Source organism: Abrus precatorius, unplaced genomic scaffold (genome assembly GCF_003935025.1).
Source record: "Abrus precatorius isolate BTA unplaced genomic scaffold, Abrus_2018 Scaffold8, whole genome shotgun sequence".
Classification (NCBI taxonomy): Eukaryota; Viridiplantae; Streptophyta; class Magnoliopsida; order Fabales; family Fabaceae; genus Abrus; species Abrus precatorius.
The window spans coordinates 22409628-22434963 of NW_020874428.1; the positions used below are offsets into that span (position 1 = coordinate 22409628).

At 33.3% G+C, this 25336-nt stretch overlaps 3 protein-coding genes across 3 annotated transcripts; 2 read left to right on the forward strand and 1 right to left on the reverse strand.

The window, feature by feature from the left end:
- The first annotated feature begins 147 nt into the window (after nucleotides 1–147).
- Nucleotides 148–10126, forward strand: LOC113847667 (uncharacterized aarF domain-containing protein kinase 1). The gene is made up of 16 exons (XM_027476903.1): nucleotides 148–395; nucleotides 509–592; nucleotides 725–865; nucleotides 959–1029; nucleotides 1303–1396; nucleotides 2778–2855; nucleotides 5496–5562; nucleotides 5919–6004; nucleotides 6251–6301; nucleotides 7999–8046; nucleotides 8255–8375; nucleotides 8491–8671; nucleotides 8877–9008; nucleotides 9095–9240; nucleotides 9758–9835; nucleotides 9911–10126. Exons 1-16 carry the CDS (start codon nucleotides 216–218, stop codon nucleotides 10051–10053), a joined length of 1701 nt encoding a protein of 566 aa, XP_027332704.1. The 5' UTR covers nucleotides 148–215; the 3' UTR covers nucleotides 10054–10126.
- A 2733-nt stretch (nucleotides 10127–12859) lies between these two features.
- LOC113848487 (glutamate decarboxylase 1-like) lies at nucleotides 12860–19470 on the forward strand. Its single transcript, XM_027478028.1, has 7 exons — nucleotides 12860–13005; nucleotides 13212–13416; nucleotides 16527–16727; nucleotides 17229–17443; nucleotides 17585–17838; nucleotides 17957–18009; nucleotides 18761–19470. Exons 1-7 carry the CDS (start codon nucleotides 12920–12922, stop codon nucleotides 19253–19255), a joined length of 1509 nt encoding a protein of 502 aa, XP_027333829.1. The 5' UTR covers nucleotides 12860–12919; the 3' UTR covers nucleotides 19256–19470.
- Nucleotides 19471–21057: 1587 nt separating this feature from the next.
- Nucleotides 21058–23703, reverse strand: LOC113848486 (L-type lectin-domain containing receptor kinase VIII.1). The gene has a single exon (XM_027478027.1). The coding sequence runs from the start codon at nucleotides 23571–23573 to the stop codon at nucleotides 21462–21464; it is 2112 nt and encodes a 703-aa protein (XP_027333828.1). The 5' UTR covers nucleotides 23574–23703; the 3' UTR covers nucleotides 21058–21461.
- Between the last annotated feature and the right edge of the window lie 1633 nt (nucleotides 23704–25336).

Here is a 25336-nt window from a genome sequence, read left to right on the forward strand (position 1 = left end):
AAAGGAAATATTATAATTTTTCAGAAAACAAAACATTTTAAAAGTTTTAAATTTTTTTTATTTTAGATCTTAAAAAAATCCAAAAATATTTTCTAAAAGCCAGTGCGACAAGTATCTGTACTTAGGACCTGTGTTGCAGAGACTGACAAAACCATTGAAATGTCTAGAGCTAGCTGTGTTGCTAAAATCTAAGCACCGGTAAACCCTCCAATCAAATGACGCCTAAACCTTTCAACTTTCCCGCCAAACGCACGACCGCCCTTCTACTCCTAGGCGCCGCCGCCGCCGCCGCCGCCGCACACTCCGATGTCCCCATTCCTCTCTTCACATTCTCTGCCAACACAATCGGAGCCGAAATCCACGGCCTCGTCCGTACCGCTCGCGCCGTCTCCACCGTATCGACTCTCTCCATTTTCAAATTGCATCTCTTGATTTTTCCTTTCTCAACTCTTCGCTTACACTGTTCGATTTCACTTCTCTCTTCGTTTTCCGATCTTCATTCTTTCAGGTCGCTTCCACTGTTGTGGACTACGAAATATCGCTGCGCGGCCTTCAAAAGGACTCCGATCATTATCGTCAAGTGATTTCCCAGGTTTCCGCCATCTCTACAATCGTTCTCGTTATTTACATCGGCGCCGAGAATTGCCAACGAATTAACATCGCTGTCGGTCAGAATAGCTTCAATTTCATTTTGAGATGTTGAATTCGTCGTTTTGGTGCTTAGGTTCATCTACGCTCTGCCAAGAGGTTTCTCAAGTTATGCGAAGCCAACAAAGGGTTTTATGTGAAGGCTGGACAGTTCGTTGCTGCGCAGAAAGTGCTTCCGAGAGAGTACACTTCAACTTTGTCTTCATTACAGGACCAGGTATGATATAAGGTCTATATATATCTAATTTAGTTCAAATTTTGGTTGATTTTGATTGGTTATGTTGATAATTGGAATATATTGATGACATAGGTTGCTCCTCTTCCATTTAAAGTTATTAAGGAAGTTTTAAAGGATAATCTCGGACCTGATTTCTCTGAGATGTAAGTTGCTCTAACCAACCAATCCAATTTTGATATCTTTGGAAAATTAAATCTCCTCGAAAAGCTTAAGCTGGTAGGTGGAGTTGCACAGATGGTTTTATCTTTCTTTTAAGCCCGAGCCATTTGGACATCAAGTGAGAAAATGCATAAGCTAGTGTTGTAGCTTGAGTTGAACCTGCCTTTGAGAGTGCTGATATGCCACTGCCACCCCTTAAATTCCGATGTTCTCTTATTCTGTTTCAAGATTACCATTTGTATTTATGTGAATTGCAGGTTTTTGTCAATTGATGAACAACCTATAGCTGCTGCGTCTATTGCTCAAGTTCACCATGGAGTGCTGAAAAGTGGTCATGAAGTAGCAATCAAGGTTTGTCTGCGGGTGCTAGTAGTTTCTTGAATTCCTGATAGCTGTCACCATGTACAATGCCTTTTCTGAAAATGACTTCCAAGTTTTCGAAGCTGTTGAAATTAAATTTTTACATCCCATATCAATCAGTGTGAACTTAGTGTGAGGTTTGACATAGGTACAGGATTTAGACTTGTATAATTCATTAGACTTTGCACTGACGGTATTTGGTAACGTGAAAAGGTAAAATATGTTATGAATTTTAGATAATGGAATTTTATTTATGCTTCTAAATGATTGTAATAAATAGCCTAGTCATGTGGTAAGCTTCCTTACCTTTCTAAACATTTTCAATTGATATTTATATCTGTTTGTTTATATTATCATAGGCATGTTATTCTTTTGTGGTGGTGATGGGGTCTGTGTGGTTGGGGAGGGGGGGGGATGTTGGTTTTTTAACTTTTTGATGAAAAAGGTCTTTTAATTGTTCTTATCTTTTCTATAATCTGTTTAGCCTATTGGTTTTTTGGGTTCAAATCAACTAGTTTTCAGGCCCCTGGTTGCATGGAAAAAGGATATGAACTGGAGTAGTGGTTTTGGAAGTCAAGAAAACTTAAATGTGTGCACAACAGGAATGTAATTCAGTAATTTTTAAATGATTCTTTTTGGGGTTTCAAGAGGATTTAAAATTCCATTTTTAATTTACAAATTAAAAGGACAGGATCATGGTTGGTTTCATGGGCAATCAGAAACTGACTCCAATGATTTTGATATTTCACTTTATTAACTAAGAATCACCATTTACCTGTTAATTTTTTTTCCTTGTAATCACTAAAATGATTCTACTGTAAGCTGTATCTCATTTGAACTGAACGTCTAGTGCTTAATCTAATAAATATCCCATTAGGTTGAAAATATTAGTATCATTAAAATATTTCCTTGGCCAGCTCTTATCTATTGATTTAATTATATTATATGGTATGTTGATTCTAGATTTCAACTTGAATGGCATGTTATACCCAGGCACATTATCAAAATAAGATTTAAGTATTTGAGTCCAAAACTGGCTACAAGGATAACTATAAATGATTTACAGGCCGGAGGGTTGCAGGTAGTGACTTTTCATGGATTACATTTGATTATTTGAGTAAATGGGATTAATTCTTTCAGATTATAATGCTAATCATAAGATATTGTTATTTTGCTCATATTATGTGGTAGTATAATGTTAGAGACCAGAAAATGCTCAAAATTTTTTACTTCTGTCATTAATTAGAAAGTAAACACTTTTGTCATTTGCTTCTATGTGATCCTTCTTGCTGGTACATAATTTGAATGAAGGTATGCTACATATGGAAAAACACTACCTGAATTGTGAAGTCGTGTTCTTCACTGGAAATAGGTGCAATATCCTTGGATAGAGCAGCAGATGAATTTTGATAGAAGAACAATGCATTTCCTATCAAAAACTATTGCATTGGTATGCTCTGACTCTTGACAACTCTTATTCATCGAAAGATATTAAAGAAATTGTTCTGTAATTAATTGTTATTGTTAGATATTTTTAAAAATCTGAAATGATTCCTGTTCCTCCTATTTTGTCCTTTCTTATTTTTGAAAGATTCATGTTCCTCCTATTCTCAGTTATATCTGAAAGATCCTAGTTAGTATTGGAGTGTGGTGTCTGGCTAGACCACAATTGTAGAATTTTTATACTTTCTAGCAAAGTTACTGGATTGCTTTTTTGAGCTGATGTATATTCTCTTCCTGTATCTTCCTTTCCAATTTTAGGAAAATTTCTGTTCTTCATATTTTCTGTTCTTTTCTTTCTTAATTTCTTTTTTTAAAAAAAAGAATAAAAAAGAGAAAAAACATAGTGAGCAATGTTCAATTTTCTCGAAATCAAATGTATTCATAAAATTAATGTCTAGTTGCTGGTTGAAGTTGAACTATGTTCTGTCCATATTCTGATAGGAACAAAATGATATAAAAGAAGATAGTCTTATAGATGAACCAAAGATGGTGAGCCTGAGCTCTTAAAAAGAAAATCTGGAGCCAAGGCTCCTTAGATAATTAGCATTCTCTATCCAACAACAACCAGAAAAACAATCCCTATCTCTCTTCTTTCTCCCCCTCCTCCCATGACCATCCTGTATGGCATAAAATATTGTCCAGCTCAGCAGCATGTGACTAAGTCTCATCCCCAATACACTTATTTTTCTTATATGGATACACTTTTCATAATTTGCGCTTCCCATGAAAAGAGACTACTGATGACAACCATAAACCGTGTCGCTGAATTAAACGATCTTGAATTGAATTTCACACAATAAAAACGAAATTATTACGACACAAATAAGAATTGAAATAAGAAGAAAATTAATAAAAAGTAAAAATAGAATAGAGATAGAAAATGGCGCCACAATCGCAAGATTGATAAGCCAAGGAACGATCGGCACAAGAGTTTTGGTCTCTTGATAAAATCAAAGAAAATTGGCTCACTCAAGAATCTAGAGTCACACACTCTCACAAGAGTGTTCAATCTCAAATTATATTCGAAAAACTAAAAGTGTGTTTACAAGAGCTTATATATGCCTAATGCTTGTAAACTAATACTAACGCAAACCTTAATGGGCTTCTTGTACTAACAAGCCTAAATTCAAATAGACTAAATAAAATAACAAGATTTTATCCTAAATAAAAACTCAAAATAAGTAATGACTAATATTAAAATAAATAAACTAAACATAATAATTAAATCCTAATAAAACTCGTTAGAATTCAAATCCTCTAAGCATATGTAATTGATTATCTTGAACTTTTCTAACTCTAAATTGAGCTCCCTTTCAAATAAGACAACAACAATATTTTCTAAGCCTTCATTTATTCTTTTTGCCCTTACCCTTGTCATTGGTCCTTGAAGCTCTTCCAATGTCTTCAAGTCTTTGTCTTCAATGGACCTTCCTTGATTCTCATCAAATGATAACATACACCCAGTCCACCGGTTAGTATGATATTGTCCGCTTTGGGAGTTAACCCCTCACGGTTTTGTTTCTCCTAGATATGACACACTAGGAAAAGGCCTTATGCTAGAAGGAAGGACGCCACAACTATTAAAGACTGATAAGTCACTCCCTCCAACCGATGTGGGACTCATCATCCCCTCCCTTTTCGAGAGAGTCCGCCACGGATACGCTGATAAGGTCCATCGGCTCCGGCCCAGGCTCTAATACCAAATGATAACATACACCCAGTCTACCGGTTAGCATGATATTGTCCGCTTTGGAGGTTAACCCCTCACAGTTTTGTTTTTCCCAGATATGACACACTAGGAAAAGGCCTCATGCTAGAAGGAAGGACGCCACAACTATTTAAAGATCGTTTAATTCGGCGACACGGTTTGTGGTTGTTATCAATTGGTATCAGAGCCTGGACCGGAGCCGATGGACCTTATCGGCGTATCCGTGGCGGTTTGAGTGCCTTATCAGTTCGTCCGTGGCGGACTCTCTTGAAGAGGGAGGGGATGATGAGTCCCACATCGGTTGGGGGGAGTGACTTATCAGTCTTTAAATAGCTGTGACGTCCTTCCTTCTAGCATGAGACCTTTTCCTAGTGTGTCATATCTGGGAGAAACAAAACTGTGAGGGGTTAACCCCCAAAACGGACAATATCATGCTAACCGGTGGACTGGGTGTATGTTATCAACTACTAGCTGATCCATGTCTTGTACTACTTAATGATCCACGTTACTCATTTGGTACTCTATCACTTTCCACCCCTGGAAAACAGTCTTGGGGATGTCAGGAAGTTGGCTACACAAGTGCAATTCATCCTCCCAAGTGGCATTCTCTTCAGCCATCACTCTCCATTGTACCAAAAACTGTCTAACTTTACTGCCTGCTCTCACAATTTCTCTAGTGGCCAAGACTCTCTGGGATAATTGTTTCATCGCCTTCACTATTAATTCAATAGGTGATTTTGCTTTTGTTGTATAATTGCCAATAGCTTTTTAAAGTTGTGACACATGAAAAACTGTTGTATTCTTTCTTCTTTATTGTTAGATTTCAATACAAGTAGTTTAATTTTATAACTTAGTTAAGATTATTACCTTTGGTTGCAGTTGTACCCTCAATACAGGTTTGAATGGCTACCGTTGGCATTTGCCCAATCCGTCTCTTCAGAACTTGGTCAGTAATTAGTTACTCCATCCAAAATGCATTCTCTCACTGTTTCTGTTTCATTTTACTATACGTCTCACATTAGGGCATATCAGCTATCAGCTGTGACCACTTTTGTCTAGCATTAGAATCCCCATAAATTGCACTATATGTTCCATGTTCCAGCTATTGGTTTTGTGTAATATTTAAACTAAAGATGCAAGCAAGGATAGGTAGTCTAGAAATTAATTGATCCAACTAAACACATTCAACCTTTCTTAAAAAATAAAATAAAATAATTGTAGTGTTTATAAGTTAGTCTTCTGAGTCATTATAATTGAGGTTACTGAATGCATGAGATGTATACCCTGACTACTTCCTTGCAGATTTTGTTCAGGAGGCAAGGAATTCTGAGAGAGCAGCCAGAAATTTCAGAAACAACCAAATGGTCAGAATTCCTCATGTGTTCTGGGTATGATAATTGAGATAATTTTGATTCTTCCTATGAACGATTTATTTAGGGAGTGTGTGGAAGAGCTTATGCAATGACTTATGAATCTTAAGAATTCTTTAACTTATTTTAATAAAATACTTGCTTAAGCTCTTTTTAACTCTAATAATAAATTCCATGATCGAATTCATGTCATAAGTTCTCTCATGTACACAACATTAGTATATTTGTGCTACCTACATACTTATCATCAGATTATGCATGCAGGAGTTGACAACAAGGCTAGTCCTAACCATGCAGTTTTATAAAGGACGCAAGGTGATTTATCGATCATGTCAGTAGATGATTATTCTGGAAAAAAAAATGTCATTGCGTTAGTTTTAAGATAGGACTTTTATGATATCTTCAGTTGCTCTAATATGTATAAATGTCTTGTGAAAAGTCGTTAAGCATGATTCACCAATGGTTAATTTGTCTCTGTTATGTTCTTGTCAATTTTAGCCTGCTTGGATATGGCCAGAATTACATGTCATTATTTTAATAACTTGTTGCAGATTGAAACAATGCGTTTTGGTAGTTTTTCTGGTTTTCAAAGTAAATTCTGTAGTGATTTATCCATATTTACATGGTATAAGTTTTTGGCTCCAAATTCCATTTTGTGTGGTATCAATTATCAAACAAGATCAAATATAACTATATGCTTCAAAAGTGATTTACTTTACCATCCAAGCAAATTTTTCTAAACTATTAAAACAGTCTCAAATATGAATAAAATTTTAACCTCAATTCTGCCAGAATCAATTCTACCAAAATCTAAAACAAGCAGAGCTTTAATCTATCACACATGCTTTCCACTATCTTCATTTGGCCAAAAACGCTAGAAAAATATCAAGATCCTTATATTAACGAATCTTCTATTCATCTTAAATGAAACAAAACATGCTAACTGAGCTCAGTCAAACTTTTGTTTCATATTCTGAGCAGCATATTCAGGATGACCCTTGGCACAATAGTAAGGTTACTGCCTTGTCACCTGGAAACAACCTTTTTGCTTGTGGGGACAAGACTGTATACATACTCCATAGACTCCCCCAGGTGGGAGCTTTGTGTACTGAGTCCTCCTTTATATATATATATATATATATATATATACAGCACCTTATTGCTTATAAGAGTCATTCAGTGATGGAACAAGTTGAATGGGCTTAACCTTATAATGCAAACTTTGGCTGTTTTTTTTTTTGTTTTTTAATGTAGGACTCTGGGTGTTACACTGTCTCCTACTTGAATGTTGACATTTATTTCCTCATTAAGCTCACTTGGTTTTCAAAGGCAAATCCAGATATTGCACCAATATCTTCAATACTATTGCCACTTTGTCTGTCTTCCTTGAATGACTACGCTTTTGAGGATGTATGCGATGCCTACTGCCTACACAACATGAGAGGGTTGCATTATATTCCATTAGTATTTCTTAACTATCTAATTTGTGATTTTCCAAAATACATACTATTTACTTTTACTAAAGTCACTTATCCCTCATGTGGGAGGAGAGAAATGCAACATTTCCATTGTATAAGGAAGAAAGGGCATTGTGATATGAAAGAGAATTTTACCTTGACATTAAAATGACAGAAGGGAAAGAAAATTAGAAATTTGAATACTGAATTTTTTATTTATTATATGAAATGTAAACTTGACTGCTTATTGAAATTGATGTGCTTATCTTCTGAAATATCTGCTTTCTTACTTCTGATTGCTGTAGAGATTTTTTAGTCTTTTGAACTGAAACAAAACTGTAATATTCAGATTAAACAAACTTGTGATATTTTGTAGGTATAAAAATAAGATAAAAACCATTAATTTGTACAATTATTAATTAACAAAGTCAGCTTGACTTGTTCACTTTTATAACGTGCTCCAGTTTGCTTGTAGCAATGTTGCTATTCAAACTGTGCTAGTCTTTCAATTTCTATATATCACATTCTATTAATAGGAGGCTTGCTGAATTTCAGATTGATGACTTGGACTTTCTGAATCAGATTGGGGTTGATCCAGAAAAGGTTGACTTGTCACAGCTATGGTGACCTCATGTAAATTGCAGTTTTTTGTTTTTTATGGGGTTTATTGTGGTGCAACATTGGTAATTAGCTGATGATTGCTGTACCCAATCAGATGGATATCCCTTTTTAAAATCTCATTCAATTTTTCCTACTCTTGTGCTGCAGTGCTAACTTGCTTAACTGATTCATTCTAAACCTGTTGCTGAAGGTGGGAAAATCACTGATTGAGCTGTTTGCTGAAATGATATTTTTACATGGTTACATACATGGTGATCCACACCCTGGTAATATACTAGTTTCTCCTGAAGGTTGTAATGGCTTCTCTTTGGGTACGTGCTGATCTATTGGAGCTTATTTTTTTTCACTAATTGGATTCTAATTGAAACTTTAAAAACTGAAGAATTTAACTTTGTCCTTTTACCCCCTTTTGGAATCATTCTGCAGTTCTTCTAGATCATGCAGTCTACTGGGAATTAGACGAAGAATTTCGAAAAGATTTCTGTCAGTTATGGGAAGCTTTGATTCTCAAGGATTCAAAGAAAATAATGTGGCTTGGTGAGCGATTTGGTGCTGGGAAGTATTCTAAATACTTACCCATCATTTTCACCGGAACAACAATCGAAAGGTTCCTGCTTAAGTTTCTGTTATTGATGTGTATAAATGCTTTTAATTTGCTTTTAGAAGAAAAATCTTCCTGTTAATGAGCTTGTTTCATTTCTGCTGTCTTTGGTTTTTGTGTTGTCTTTTTTGGATGGCTATGTAATCTTTGCTACTAATAATTTGTTTCTTGCAAAAAAAAATATGACGGAGCTTTTTCATTTAAGTTGCAGCAAACATGCTGTTGGAATATCAGTCAAGGAAAAAGAGACCATGAAACATGAATTGAAATCTCTGTTGTTTGAGGACTTATCTTCATTCATGGAGTCTCTGCCCACAGATTTTGTTGCTATAATGCATGTAGAGTAAGAAAAAGAGTTCAAGCTTGCTTTATTGGGCTGAAAATTTGTGTTACTTGATGTGCTTATCATATCTTATTTTTTCATTCTAGTGCGCTGTTAAGGTCCATCGTTAGAAACATGGATGTCCCACGGATCATGAGGTTGCTAACTTACACCAAATACGCAGTGTATGCTCGTATCTGTCCAAAGTTGGATGGTGAGGGTGAATCTTGTAAAATGCTCATAACAAATTTCTGTAAGTTCTCTTCTCATTTCTTAATTAGTGTGCTTAGGATATTTATTAAACAAATATAGAAAGTATTCATTTAAAATAAAAATATTTGTTATATTAAAAACACATCATTTCAAATTTATTTTTTCAAGTAATTGACAACACTAATAGAGTTCATTGATTATTCTTTAACTAGGATCATCAACGCATTTTTTAGCAAGACCTATATATCAATCCTGTTATCTCTATACACCTGAACCCATACACTTACCTCTTACACCTGTTATTCTTGAAGAAAAAAGTTAGACCTTATATTTTTGTTTCTCTTTCTTACTGAAAAAATGGGAGGTTTAGAAGAGGGAAAAATACTCGTGTACCTAATTTTTGATGCACTAGTTGGGAGTACGAGATTTATGCAGGTATTTCTCGTAAAGTCAAGATATTTGGTGTAAATGAGACACTTTCCTTGTAGGATATAGAAATGAAAGCAAGAGCTTGCAGAATGAGTTTTCCCTCTAATTCTTACCTTTTATGCTTCCAGATTTTGCTGTGAAAGCTGGTTTTTTCGGATTCATATCAACGTTAAAATATCTTCACATCCTAATACATGTCCTTAAAGGTGAGAATGCTTTTACCTATAATTTGATATAAATATCACCTCAAGTTTGAACTAACTATTTGTCCTATTTATTAGGGGTCATTGGCACTACCCCTTGGCGGCAGAAATTGAAGAATGTACAGAATTACTTGTATAGTAAGATCAGTTGCGACTCCTGGGACCTTCTGGTGCATGCCCTTTTTCTTATTTTATGTGTGCGTCCGAATGCATTATTTTGAACATTGAATTCATGTCTAGAGCTAAGGCTCGTTGGACGGTTTAGCATCCATCCTCCTACATGAGTTGAGGAGATCCATAGTCTGCAAATTCCCCAAAAAGTAAGGTTAAAGAGAAAGATATCATTTTTATCAAATTTAGTTAGTGGATCCTACAATTAATCATGACGGGCCTTTGATTAAAAATTGTCTTTCTCTAAGTAACATGATCATCAGGGGTGTTTATGACCCATAATGTCTCACTCACTTCGGCTTGGCTCGAGGTTAATTTTGACGAAGTTCAGAATTTTGAAATTAGAACTATAATATTTTATGATATATTTAGACTATATTTTGGATTGTTCTAACATAGCCCAATCTCCTCTATTTTTTAAAATTTATACTTTTTTAAACAATTACGTAATTAGTATTAAGAAATTCCAACACAATTGTTTTACTAAAAAAAAAGTAACAGGATAAGAATATCATTGGCGTTTGTTTTTTCAGCCAAAACGGGGACTCATGCATCAATAAATAGACTACTAGCCTACCAGTCGACTACTTTTCCTTCGTTAATATTCCTTTCATCCCTCTGGAAGGAAGAATGCTGTTGCCTATGCTCCATGTCGTGTTTTTTTTTTTTTTGGACTGTTAAATCTGAAAAGCATTTTTAATTTTTTTTATTGATAGTAATTTTATAATTATTAAATACAATAGAAAAATATTTCTTAAAAATCAAATGAATAATATATGCCAAATCCTCCACTGACGTAGTGCTGGAACAAAGATGAAATAAAGAAATCTATAAGAAGTTTCCTTTATTCACATGGTTTTATTGAAAAGCATTTTGAATAATTCTGTCTTCCTTTCAATTTGAAAATTAAACTTCACAGCTCTCAACATTTGCATACAGAAGAAAATTGATATCTGCAGTCCACAGAAATCATGTTATTGATTTTCTTTTTCTACGTACTTAGGCTTAATTGTAGTGTGCTTTGATATCGAAATATTATTACCACTTGTTTTTAAACTTTTACCTAAAACCACCCAGTATTCTTTTTTAATTAGTAGCAAGCTTGGGGCACTAAGCAATATGCAAGTATTGATGCCCAAAATTGTGCCCAAAATTGACAATGTTACGATTTTGTGTTTTCCATGACTTTGATATCATTGTCATAATATAAGAAAGGACAAAAAGAGTCCAAAGAGCATCAAAATTACACCGATGGCCAAAGGAACATATTTATGAGGAGGAAGTAGGAAAATGAGTTGATATTGCCTTTCTTTGTTTTCTTTTTCTTTTTTACTTGAGCAATAGTTGATTTTTGCCATGGAAAAAGAATTTATACCTTAATTGCACTCCTTTGGAAAGAATAAATGCACGCTGTGGATGTAGATACTATAAAAAAGAACATTTGTTTAGATAATTCAAGTGAAATAAATTATCTTAAAATTACCTTTTACTTAACATATCCAATTATAATTAATTATTAAATTTTATTTTTATAACTAGTTAGTAATATCATGTAATTATAAATATAATTGTAAACCATATATGCCTAATGTTCTATCTAACGGTCTTCACTTGCTACTTTATGTTATTTTATTTTTTTAAAGCAGACTTGCTAGTTCCAACAACTAGCAAGTTATTTTAATCGCACAAATATGATTAAATTTAAAGTTTTTAAATAATTAAAAATATATTTTATAATTATTTTAAAATTAAATAATTTTTAAAAATTATTTTAAAATTAAATAATTTTTAAAAATTATTTTAATTATTAATAATAAATATTTTATTCTATTAAAAAGATAAATTTTTTAAAATTTAAAAGTAGTTATAAAAAATTTAAATATAAAATCAAAATTGAATTTAAAAAATTAAATACTCAATGCATGAATGTCGTCACTTAATATAATAAGGAGAACTACCATTTAAAAATGTTTTCATTTTAAATAACTTTTAATTTATAAATTATATATAAAAATAGATTATTATTATTATTATTATTTGTAATGTAATGAAATAAAAAACAGATAAATAAAGTAAAATAATAATATTTTATATTATTATTTTACTTTATCTATCTATTATTTTTTTAAAGCGCATAGTGCCATACGATGGGTTAGTGAACAATAATAAACCACAACAGTCGTATTAAATTAAAAAAAAAAAAAGCCCTTCGTATATATACATAGCGACATCTTTTAAAACTTTACACAGTATGTAACATCTCTTAATTTAGCGACTCATTTTAATTCAGTAGTTTATATTTTTCCCTTATACCTATTTTATATGCAACAAAGTTAACCTCTTTAACTAAAGTCTTGTTTAATTTGTTTGAACATATCATGCCAATGAATGGCAATTTCATAAACTTAACCCACGTCTGGTTTTATTTCAAACACTATTAAATAACTAATCTGATAAAACACTTAAATTGAGTTGTGTAAACAATTAAATTACATTTTCAAATCAAAATGTAACATCAAATGTTTTTAATATTAAATAATATTTAATAAAAATATATGTCTTAATTAAGAAAGTTTGATATCATTATTTAATTTGAGACTTAAGACCCACCTTAAAGAAAAAGGAAAAAACCGGTTCTAGAATCTGGATCTTTCAGTATATAAATGTAAACAGGAGTGATTTTTCCAAAAGAGAGAACGCGTAATATTGGAGTGGGGTTACTTTGAAAGAAACTTTATTAGTCTCACACCACAAACAATTAAATTGATATATATTTTCTTTTCTTACAACACATAACACATGGCTGGTTCCATACATCGCCACTCTATTTAAGACCCAAACTCCTCTCCTCTCCCCAAACACATCAATAACTAATCACTTCTTCACACACACACACACACACTCAACAAATCTCCAATGGTTCTCTCCAAAACCGCTTCCGAGACAGATGTCTCTGTCCATTCAACCTTCGCTTCTCGCTATGTCCGCACCTCCCTTCCCAGGTTCGTACGACTCTCTCTCTCTGTACATATAAATGTTCAATTAATCAATCCACCATTACCACCGATCATTATAATATGGATCTCTCTTTTTGATGCATACATTGACACATGAATATGATGCATGCATTTATGATTGATTTGTCTTCAACTGTTAAGATGGATTTGATGATGTATATGATTAACACGAATGAGATTGATAAATAAAGGTTCAAAATCCCGGAGCAATCGATCCCGAAGGAAGCAGCGTATCAGATCATAAACGACGAGTTAATGCTGGATGGGAATCCCAGGCTGAACCTGGCGTCGTTCGTCACGACGTGGATGGAACCTGAATGTGACAAACTCATAATGGCTGCCATTAACAAGAACTACGTAGACATGGACGAGTACCCTGTCACCACTGAGCTCCAGGTAATTAAATTCCATATCCCACACTAATTATATATCATCATCATTATTATTATTCAGAAATTAAAAGAGATTAAATTAAATATTCACATATTTATTTTATTATTTTATGAATTTGTCCCATGCGATTAGGTAAATGTCTCTTTAATTGATCTACGCGCTCTTAACTCTCAATTTATGAGTTGAATTTTGGAGAGACCAGAGTTTCGTAGGAGCAGTTGATAAAATCCCACTTGTTCGTTAACTGTTGGTGCTATAACCCACTCTTTTGACATTAATTCCTTTGACTAATTTAATGTAAAATTATTCTTTTGAATTGTTCCTCCCAACGCAACTGTGGAAAAATTATTTCTATTTTATATATAATGTCCGGATAGAACCTTTTGTTAAAAGAAAATGTTAACTTATAAAAATAAGTAATTAATAATAATAAAATTTGATTAAAAATTATTTATTTTATTTTTATAACTTTAACATAATAAATATATATTTTTAAAATGTTATTTTATTTATAGATGTTTAAATCCAACTCTAAGAGTTGAAATTTAACAATTTTTTTTTTGTTAGAAAAATAAAACCACATACTTTTTAAGATGATGTTATTATAGGTTTTATAATCAATTTAGATTATACGCATTGTTTGAAAATCAATAATATCTGCATATTTATTATTTTATTTATGAAAATAATTTTTAGTATAAATAAAAACAAGATATATATATATATATATCAAATCGTATTCTAGTTTAAATGTTCTGAATCTTTTAAAGTTTATACAATATATTGAAAATTTAAATGTTTCTAAGAAATTTTTTTGATTAACTTGTAAAGGTTGGTAACAATCGAAATTCTACTAGTTAATAAATGTTACATAGTGTATTGCCTAGAACAAAAATAATAAAAATGATGACTCAATAATAATTTCACAAAATGACAAAGGCTCATCTAGGCATGCCTCTTCTTTCCCAAAAGAAAAATCATAGCTCTACGATGAACCGTGATCAGCGCTGTGTTTGTGGAAAGCATATTGTTGTTTTTTCATCTATCTGAGGTCAAGCGATGATATTTTACTAAAAGAAAATCTAAAATCATCGATCAAAATTTTCCGGCATTGCCTCCCAAAGAAAAACAATTACTCTCAAGTCACAACGTCATTTTTCTTTGTTGTATGTAAAATTTCTCAATCAACGCTGCATCTTTTTCCTTTTTTCAAAGTGGCCAAATCCCTGTCACCGGACTTTTCCATCAGACTCACTTCAATTTGTTTTTATTGCGCTAAGGAGAAACTTTCACGCATCTTAATTAATTTTAAGATTTTTTATTATAAAAGAAGATTAATTACTCTTCCAATAAAATAAAATAGAAAAACCCATTTTTAAAAGAGTCAAGTTTTGATGGGTGATGATGACTGACGAGTATTCGTTTTATAAAATGCAACGTATCATTGATTGATTGTGCCTATTTGATGTTATATCCTTAAAATTTAAAAGATTTCTCTAATCTCTAACTACATTGCATATTTTAGCATACTAATGCGTAGTATTTTTAAGTCACTAAGCTTGAATTAGTGGTGATAGATTTTGATATTTTACGTGAAGTTATAAGTTTAAACTTGGTTATAACAGATTTATTATACAAAAGAGTAGTCTAAAAATACTGTAAAAGACTCAGTCTTGAGGTTCTGTAATTTACATCTTAAAATAATTAATTATATATTATTTTCATGGTTAAAATCGAGAGCATCAATTAGGAGAAGAGAACAATAACCAAATCCGAACCATATTTCCAAACTCATCCTTGTATGCTATGGAAAACCGTAGCCTCCTAAACGTGAAAAGTACCCCTTTTTTGTGGAATAGATCCAAGTACCTTTTTTTTTTCATTTTTTTAACGTGAAAAGTTACTGTTCACTATTTTTAAGATTTCCTTTTATACCTTTTTATTTATCAGCCGTGGGCTTTTCTTTTCTTTCTTTCTTTCTTTTTCGGCTGATATTTGTTTTTCTTTTTGTTGTGCACAAATTTCATAATTGTGGGACCTTTGAATTGGGGGCCCATGTGAAAAAAAGGCGAGCCCCTTAATTATCGGCTCGCAATCACTAAGTTATTTGGTCCAATGAAAGTCATTGGGCCGTTTTTCTGCTTTGACAGTTGGCACAGACATGATAATAGCTACTGCCCAGTGGCAAACAAAATATCGACCGCAGGGAAAACAAGTTTTAGAAATTTGGTAGAACTCGACTTGATTTAAGACCAATTGTTAAATAAAAAGAATAAAGTAGTATAAAATACTTACTTATTCAATAACTAATATATATCGAAGAGCATGTTAGCAAGCGTGTGGGGTCTAAGTAATGACTGTATTCACATGCATAATAAATCGCATTAGCTCGGGAACATATCAATATTAGGGTGATTAAGGATCATCCTAACTGAAATGAGTAGCGTTACTGATAAAGACAAGGTAAATTCCATAAAAAAATTTTAGATTACTGTACTTGAAAATTTTTATAATATTTAAATACGTGTTGAAATAATAAATTTATTTAATAATAAATTATTATATTTGTTATATTTAAATAAGTTGAAGAATATTTAAGTTAAAATTAAATAAATTAAAATTTAAAAATACAATAATAATATTATATTTATATTTTTATATTCTTAATTTTATTATTATTAATAATTTAATTATTAAATTAATATATTATTTATAATTCTTTTTATTTGAAATTGAAAGTTTATAAAAAAAATAATAAAAATAAAATAAGAAATTTAATATACAGTATATATAATAAGATCATACAGTAAATAATATAATTTTAAATAAATTATATATAATAATATTTTTTTAACTTATCACATGTTTTTTTTTATTGGTATAAATTTTTTAATTACCACATTTGAAAATTAAAAACTCCTCATTCAACTCAACTTTCACTTCGATCCGAACTTCACCACTTTAACAAGCACATATATCTTAGGCAACGTTGACAATATCCTTGTTTTCTAACAATGGCATGATATAACCCAATGATATATGTTCTAATTATAGTGTGTATAAAACCAATGGCATTTCAAGCGAATTGATTTGAACACCTTGCATGCATGCAGAACCGGTGTGTTAACATGATAGCTCACCTTTTCAATGCACCACTTGAAGAGTCAGAACCTGCAGTTGGTGTTGGTACGGTAGGCTCATCAGAGGCCATTATGTTGGCTGGGTTGGCATTCAAAAGGAGATGGCAGAACAAAAGGAAACAAGAAGGAAAGCCTTATGACACTCCCAACATTGTCACTGGTGCCAATGTTCAGGTACACAAACCATTTTCCTTTGTTCTGCCACTGCACAAATGCCTAATAGCATCACTGAAACTATCGTGTAGTTGAAAATAGTTTTTAGAAATTCTATCAGTAATAATGATTTTGTTAATACTAATTTTTTACTTGTGTCTAATAACATATAATAAGAAATCAACAAATAAAAAATTTTCATTAAAATTGTAGTATTTAATGTTATTAATATATTAGATTCTGTGATATTTTATGATCTTCAATAAAACACAGATTCTTATTGTATACCTTTAGACATATGTTAAAAAGATAATTGTTAATATAACTTTTGAAAATAGATTTTAAACAACTCTTAAGAAAAATTGTTTTTACACTTTTATATTTTTTATATAATAAATGTTTCTAAGAAAAATTTATGTTTTTAATAACTTAAAATAACCGATAATAAGGGCTGATGTCCACAAAAAAGTAATATTAGTAGTAAGTGATTGATCGAATTTAATTAGTTCTGCTTATGTGAAGGTTTGCTGGGAGAAATTCGCAAGGTATTTTGAGGTGGAGTTGAAAGAGGTGAAGCTGCGTGATGGATACTATGTGATGGACCCTGAGAAGGCCGTGGAAATGGTGGATGAGAACACCATTTGTGTTGCTGCTATCCTTGGTTCCACACTTAACGGAGAGTTCGAAGATGTCAAGGTCTTAAATGATCTCTTAGTTGAAAAGAATAAGCAAACTGGGTATATTTCTCTATCCCTCTGAGTATGTTGCACAGCATGGTTGAGGCTTGAGTGCCTCTTATTTTGTAAACTAAATCAAAGATGTTGGAAGTTTACTTTAGACTTTGAATTGACATGTGAATTAAATTAATCTTTTGTTAGATGGGACACTCCAATTCATGTGGATGCAGCCAGTGGTGGATTCATTGCACCATTTCTTTATCCAGAGCTTGAGTGGGACTTCCGGTTACCACTAGTGAAGAGCATCAATGTTAGTGGACACAAATATGGTCTAGTCTATGCTGGCATTGGTTGGGTCATCTGGAGAAGCAAGGAAGATCTTCCTGAGGAACTTATCTTCCACATTAACTATCTTGGAGCTGATCAACCCACCTTCACCCTCAACTTCTCCAAAGGTCATACAATTGACTACTAACTACAAACTAGAATACACCTTAATTATTTTAACTTAATTTGTACCACTTATTCATATTGATTATACTGATTTCTTTCATAAAATATGCAATAGTGCAGGTTCCAGCCAAGTCATTGCTCAGTACTACCAATTAATTCGTCTGGGTCATGAGGTACCAAGACTTCAATATTTGTGTATATGCATAAAACTTTTACCGACACACTCTTTTATTATTAAGAAAATGTTAATTAGCATCCGATAGTACTAATTAAAGAATAAATAAATTATGAACATACTTTTATCATAATTTTAATATATTTTTAGCATAATACTGAATAAATATTTGTTTTTAATTTATATTTCATATTATTAACACTCTCATTCTGGTAAATTTAACTAACAAGATTATGTTAGTAAGTGTGATGATAATATTTCTCATATAAAGATTTAAATATGTTTGATTTTTATGTTTCAGTTATTTTTGTAATTTATTCTACTATTTTGATTTTGGTCTATATATATATATATATATATAAGGATTTTCTTATATCAGTGTAAGTTTAAAAATTGATCGGTATAAGAGTTTTTAGATTTACAATAATATAAAAAAATCTTACCCATATATATATATTTGCATAGTATTTATTGTCGATGTAGTCCACTGAAGACTGTTATGTGTCAAACTTTTTGGTTAGTTCATAAGAAAGATTAAAAACAAAAGCTTACAAAAATATAACTAAAAAAATCATTTAGATGAGTTAAAACAAAAATCACTAAAATATAAAGATAAAAAATATATTTAAACTTAGAATAAATTAAATGTTATTTTACACCTTTCAATCATAACATTAAAAAAATAAAACTTTGTTTTTAATTATTTCGTAATATGGTCCTACTAAAACATTTTGAAATTGGGTATGCAGGGATATAAAATGGTGATGGAAAACTGCAGAGACAACATGGTAGTACTTAAGGAGGGACTCGAGAACACGGGTCGCTTTGAGATTGTATCCAAAGACGTTGGAGTCCCATTGGTGGCCTTCACTTTGAAGGACCATAACCACTTTGATGAATTCCAAATCTCTGATATGCTGAGACGCTATGGTTGGATAGTGCCAGCATACACAATGCCCCCAGATGCACAACATGTCACTGTTCTTCGTGTTGTCATTAGAGAGGACTTTTCTCGTACCCTTGCGGAGCGTTTAGTCAACGATGTCTCCAAAGTGTTGCATGAACTTGATTTGCTTCCTGCTAAGGTCATCAGTAACAGCACCATGACAGTTACTGGAGAAGGTGCTGATGATGTGGCCAAAGTGATTGTTGCTAAGAAGAGTGAAATAGAGACCCAAAGGGAAATCACTTCAGCTTGGAAGAAATTTGTCATGCAGAGGAAGAAAATGAATGGAGTGTGTTAGAGCCTTGTTTTTTTCTGATAATTTTGAGCTATATGTTATGCGGAGTAATTCTTACGTGACTACAGTTTATGTAGACACGAGTTTTATTATATACTTTATTACTGTTTTTATTAAAATATACATTGTAAGTTTTTTTTCAATTGGTTGTACCAGTAATCCTACATGTGCTCCTACAAGATGAGTTACTATGTAATGGAAAGGTAAGATTTTGATAGTCGAGAGAATCTACAACGTGCGTTTTCGGACGTATAAACGCTCGTGAAATTTTAACTATAATTTATTTTATTTTCTCAAGTGCTATATTCCAAAAATTTAATTGTTTAATTTTTCTCATCCTCAAATTGTTCTCCTATTTTTGGCGTATCTTGTTTTCACTGTTGTACCTATTTAACATGTTAGAATGATTGTGAAAGATAAAATATTAGTTTCAATTTATTTTTCTTGGACCATTAGAAAAACAAAATAAATGAGGGTATAAAACGGTAAATAATATTTATAAAATATTTAAAATTTACTTTTAACATACCTGTAAATATAAGAAAAATGTATCAATAAAAAATAAGAGAAAAAAAATACTTAACATAAAATGAAAGTAAAAAATAAAGATCAAATTGAAGAATGCTCTTGATTATTAGTATACTTTATGGTGCAGGATTTTAGGGAAATAAAGGGCACGTTGATGGCTTCAAACGTAGTGGGTTACGTACTTCTATTGGGTAAAGTATCAACTACAGTGACTGAACTGTCGTAGTGGTCAAGTAATTATGAGAACTTTGAAGAATGTGAAGATTTCCACTTGTACCAGATTCATAATTTCACAATCACAAAGATATACTGTAGCATTTCAATAAATAACTTGTCTTGTGACTACAACCACTTGTATTTTGCCTTTCAGGATCAAAATCACTCAAAAGGTTAATAGGAAAGGAAAATAAAATGTATGTGTTTGTGTATATGTGTATTATTACCTGGGTTAGTAATTAATGTTACAAAGGTTCACTGTGCAGTTGTGTTAGCATCGGTTAGCACTTCCTATTTTCTATTACTTTGTAGCAGTTGTAAAACTTAATAAACTAGATATGAGGATCAATCACATAAGGCCCAAGACTCCTGCATCTGTTTTCTTATCAGTAACCAACACAAGAACAAATAAATACAAGTTAACTAAAATACATTCATCATACTTTATTGCAAATTAGAGAATATAACACAATAATCTCACTATAACTCTGCTTTTTTAAAAAAAGAAAAAGACATACAAATATGAAGAATTTTATTTATTTATTTACTTTTAAAAAATGTAAAACTTAGTACATAAGCAGAAGGGAAGATACTTTGGTAGAGCTATCTAGAAGTTCTAGTTGTCTATCGCAATAAAAAGGACAAGGTACGAGGAAAAAACTGTCAGTAGCAGTTGCTACTACTATGAAATGTTATGATGACCGCCCTCCATACATCAATAAAAAAGTGAAACAACACCATTTATATCAAGGACCACAATCAATTGATATCTTAATCACAAAATTCTAAGAGAAGTAATGAGAATGTGGGAGAGACAAGAAACAATATCATTTTCCAACTTAATATATTTGTCATCAGGGAGTCAAGAATTACAACTAAAACGCAGGATAGACATACCCGTCAAGAAAAATATAAGAAATCATTACCAACAGTTTCAATGATAGAAATCCATATAAAAAGCTGAGGCATTATATATATGTATATAACATATATTTCTGTAAGTGGGAGGTACAAAACCTGCATTGCCATGAAGAGGGCGAAGGAGAAAGCTTTAAAGAAATTTAGATCTTTATTATACCATGGTAACTTAAAATGTCCAAAGAAAGCTTGTTTAGCATCAATGGCTTAATTCAAACTTGCCCTACATAATTGGGCACCAATTAGAACTAGAACAATGATCTATCTAAAATACCATACCCTTCCGTACATTGTCTTCAACATTTCACAGCAAAATCTTGCATTGCTTCGCATCATGAGATGACCCTCCAATTAATTTATGCCAAAATGTGTACAACACTGCCATGAGAGCACTAGAGGCTTACATAAACCCCAAAATTTCTTTCTCAAGGCCCTAAATGCATGTTATTGTCATTTACATACATGAACAAATGAATACATATCCCTCTCTATTTACACTATTTGAGTCAATAATTAAAAATGGCCTGATCTCAGCCAAAGATTTCTATCAGAGTATATCTCCAAGATTGAAGCTGTCCTCTGATGAGGATGTAGAGATGGTGATTATACCATCACAGTCAGATACACTATCTTGCAAGCTCAATAAGAGGTGAGAGTGTGAAGTACTAAAACCCGTAGTTGGCTTGGTTCTAGGGACAATAGGCACTTCAGCCTCACCTACAAGCATCTGAACCACACACCTCATAGTAGGTCTAGCCAATGGATCAGGGTGAGAGCAAGCTAGCCCAACCAAGAGCAACCTCCTCATCTCCTCCTCATCAAACACACCCTCAAGCCTTGGATCAGCAGCCATTAGCAATCTCCCTTCCCGGTGCAAACTCCAAACCCATTCCACCAAATTGCTGCTAATCCCAGCTTTACCACCCCCAGTGGCATCTTTCTCTATTGGTCTTCTACCACTAGCCACCTCAAGAACCACAGCACCATAACTGAATACATCAGTTTTCTCTGTAGCTTTACCCGTAAGGAGATACTCAGGTGCAAGGTACCCCATCGTTCCGGCAGCCACCGTGGCATCCGGCGACTTGTCATGCTCAGTTTGCCTTGCCAAACCAAAATCACCCAACCGGGCATTGAACCGTTCATCCAACATTATGTTACTAGTCTTAATGTCTCTATGTATCACCTGATTCTCACACTCTTGATGCAAGTAGGCCAATGCAGATGCCACACCTAACAAAATCTTGCGTCTGTGATCCCACGGAAGAGGCGTTCTAGCCTCAAACAAAGCCTTATCCAAACTCCCATTAGGCATCAAGTCATACACCAACAAAATTTCACCATTCTCATGACACCACCCTTGAAGCCGAACAAGATTCCTATGCCTCAGGCTCCCAATTATAGACAACTCAGACAAAAACTCATTCTTTCCCTGACTACTATGACTACACCTCTTCACCGCCACAATGTCCCCATTCTCAGGCAAAATTCCCTTATACACAGTCCCAAAAGCACCATGACCAATGATCCTATTTGCATTGAAACACTTGGTAGCACACTTCAACTCCTTGTAGCTAAACTGCTTCGGCATTTTGATGATTTCTGATCCAAGTGAATCAAATTTATTCACACGCTTAACCTTCTTAGAGTAAAACCAAATCAATACACCAGCAAAAAGAGCCAAAACAAAAGCCCCAGCAGTTACAACCCCAGCAACTGCTCCCAAATTTTGCTTACACAACCCATTATGACAAGACGATTTACTCTCTTTTTCTTCACCATTCGAAGTAGCAGAAGCAGAAGAAGGAGCCAAAGATGGAGGCACAGATTTCACCGAATTCGCCGTTGGGTTCATCAAGCTCACCGCAGGTGGCGGCGGCGCCGCCGGCGAAGAACCAGACTCAAAAGAAGAACTAAAACTCCACCACTCTATTCTATGAATCTCTGTGCTACCCTGCGTTGAACCAGAGAACCCCACATACATAAAATCATTCAGATACTGATCCACATCAACATTCATCGACAAAATTGGATCTTTCGGTTTCAGATTAGAATAAGAAACCCACACGTTCAACCCTTTGCTGGATCCATCGAACTCGATCCATGCGTTAACCAAATCACCACTCTTCAGATCGATCCCAAAGTTACCCAAATCCCCAACCTCACTCGAAACGACGCTGTTTAAGTCCACACCAACATGGTTCCCATTAATGTCCTTAAACTCCACGTCCATCAAAGTGTCGAACTCCACGGCGATGAATCCGCCGCCGTCGACGCCTCCGAGGCCGAGCAACCCCCCGCCGTCGCCGAGGGCGTCGTCGTCTGGCGAGAGGACGAAGGCGAGGCCTCCGCCGATGGAGGAAGGGTTGAGATTGGCGACGGAGAAGGAAAAGAAGGTGCTGAAGCTCGCCGGAAAGCGGTTTCCGGGTTGCCGGAATCTGACGGGGCGAGAGTAAAGAGCCCTGCCGGCGCCGGAAGTGGGAACGGCGAGGTCGCGCGTGAGGCTCACGGTGCCGTTGTTCAAGTGAGCGTCGCCGAGAAGCTTTAGGCTGCTCAAAGTTAAGGTTCCAAAGTCGAACTCAGTAACGGCGTTGAGAAAACAAAGGTTACAGAATAAGAAGGCGAAGAAGAAGATAAAGGTGAATGAAAATAGCGACATTGGCGAGGCAGAGAGTGAATTGGTTTGGTTCGGTTTGGCGTGAGAGTTTAGAGTTTCACGGGTAGAGAGAGAAAGAGAGATAATGAGTGTGTTTTGCAGAACAGAGAGAACTAAACGAACAAAGACAACAAACGATGGCAGAGAATCCGAAGGGGAAGTGAAGAAGACAGGTGCGTGGCCACGTCGACACCTGTCCTCTCTCTCACAACGGTTATTTCCTTTCTTTCTTCATTATTATTTATCCACTCTTTACACTTATATAAATAATCTTCTTTTTAATTTAAGGATATTTAATAAATAATAATTTTATTATTTAGTTTATTAATAAATGTAATATTTTATATTTTTAAATCAAAATTTTTCATGTATACACTTTTATTATACTCTTTAATCATATATTACAAAAATCGTGTAGATAAACATTTTTATTTGTTTCTGTGTTATTCATTTCTTTTAGAGCCATGTGCATTAAGTCTTTTTTTAAAAAGAAAAATTTATATGCGTCGAATTCAGTGTTTTTTTATTTGTGTTGTGTGTTTTTAGGAGACAATTTTAGGATGTTGCATCTATTTTAGGACGCTGATTACAAAATTTAAAATAAAAGTTATTTATTAAAGATTACATTAACATTTATTAAAAATAAAAAAAATACATTAATAATATTTTTAACCATTATTTTATTGGACCAATTCCTTAAGTTTGTGTATTGTATGCAATTTTAGATTCAGCTAATCAATTTTGTGAGAGAGGCGAGGTTAGGCTTTTTTATTTAAATATTGTAAAATAAAAAACTATTTCTTAAATTATATATTTTTTCAAATTATTTTTCTGTTTGGGGTAATTTGGTTAAGTTGGTGTTGTGTTTCGCGAAAGTGACTGGCGAAATAATTTTTTTTTATTTTTTTAAATTTATTTCACCACAAAAAGAGCGAAAATATAAGATCGTAACACGTGTATGCATCAGGATAGTTTCGCGTTTCTGATGGCAAAAATAGGAGCTACTTTCGTCACGTGCAGGGTAAAACTTGTTTTTCGTCATTGGACTGGCAAAACTAATGTTTCGTCAGTATATTAGCAAAACTTTAATTAACTTTCGCCATTTGCAGGGCAAAACTTGCATAGCTCTTCTTTATTTTTTGTCGTTATCCCTTCCTCTCTTTTAACGCTTGGCCACTCTATTATTGCTATTGTCGCCTTGGAGCCCGCCCTTGCTGCAACTTCTTTCATTCATATCTTTCTCAATCAATAAAAATGCGGGTTTGGCACACTTGAATCTGGACTTTGATTGGAGACCAACATCAGGTACTTGTTTTGCCTTAGTTTGGTATATTCTTATTTACTTCAGTTGAGCCGTTCATTGAGCAGTTGAACAACCAGCCCTGTTCAATATTTGCACCCTTCTCCAGCTACATACACACCACTTTCATACCGCAAAATTTTTGTCGACTAACCCATTTGAAACAAAATAGGTCAGTCATTTCATGTAAATTTATGAATGTAGTTATTGTGTATTTTATTTTAAATAAATAAATTGATTAATAAAGAAGTAATTATTTTGTTGATATTAATTTAAAAAAACTTCGATAATAATGAAATTTGTTTTGTAAAAATGCAGGATAAGTGGACATATTATAATGATATAATGGAATGGTAGAATCTATGAAGGGAATGAAGATGTGAGTTTTGAAGGAAGAAAGAAAATGATTCAGATAAAGTAAGGAATAAGTTTTGAAGCCTTGAAAAAAAAATTCATTTGAAGCATA

Coding starts and splice junctions, on each gene's coding strand:
- LOC113847667 (XM_027476903.1), top strand. CDS start 216: ATGACGCCTAAACCTTTCAACTTTCCCGCCAAACGCACGACCGCCCTT. Junction 866..958: donor TGTCTTCATTACAGGACCAG/GTATGATATAAG, acceptor TTGATGACATAG/GTTGCTCCTCTTCCATTTAA. Junction 9,836..9,910: donor CCTAATACATGTCCTTAAAG/GTGAGAATGCTT, acceptor CCTATTTATTAG/GGGTCATTGGCACTACCCCT.
- LOC113848486 (XM_027478027.1), bottom strand. CDS start 23,573: ATGTCGCTATTTTCATTCACCTTTATCTTCTTCTTCGCCTTCTTATTC.
- LOC113848487 (XM_027478028.1), top strand. CDS start 12,920: ATGGTTCTCTCCAAAACCGCTTCCGAGACAGATGTCTCTGTCCATTCA. Junction 13,417..16,526: donor CTGTCACCACTGAGCTCCAG/GTAATTAAATTC, acceptor GCATGCATGCAG/AACCGGTGTGTTAACATGAT. Junction 16,728..17,228: donor TCACTGGTGCCAATGTTCAG/GTACACAAACCA, acceptor GCTTATGTGAAG/GTTTGCTGGGAGAAATTCGC.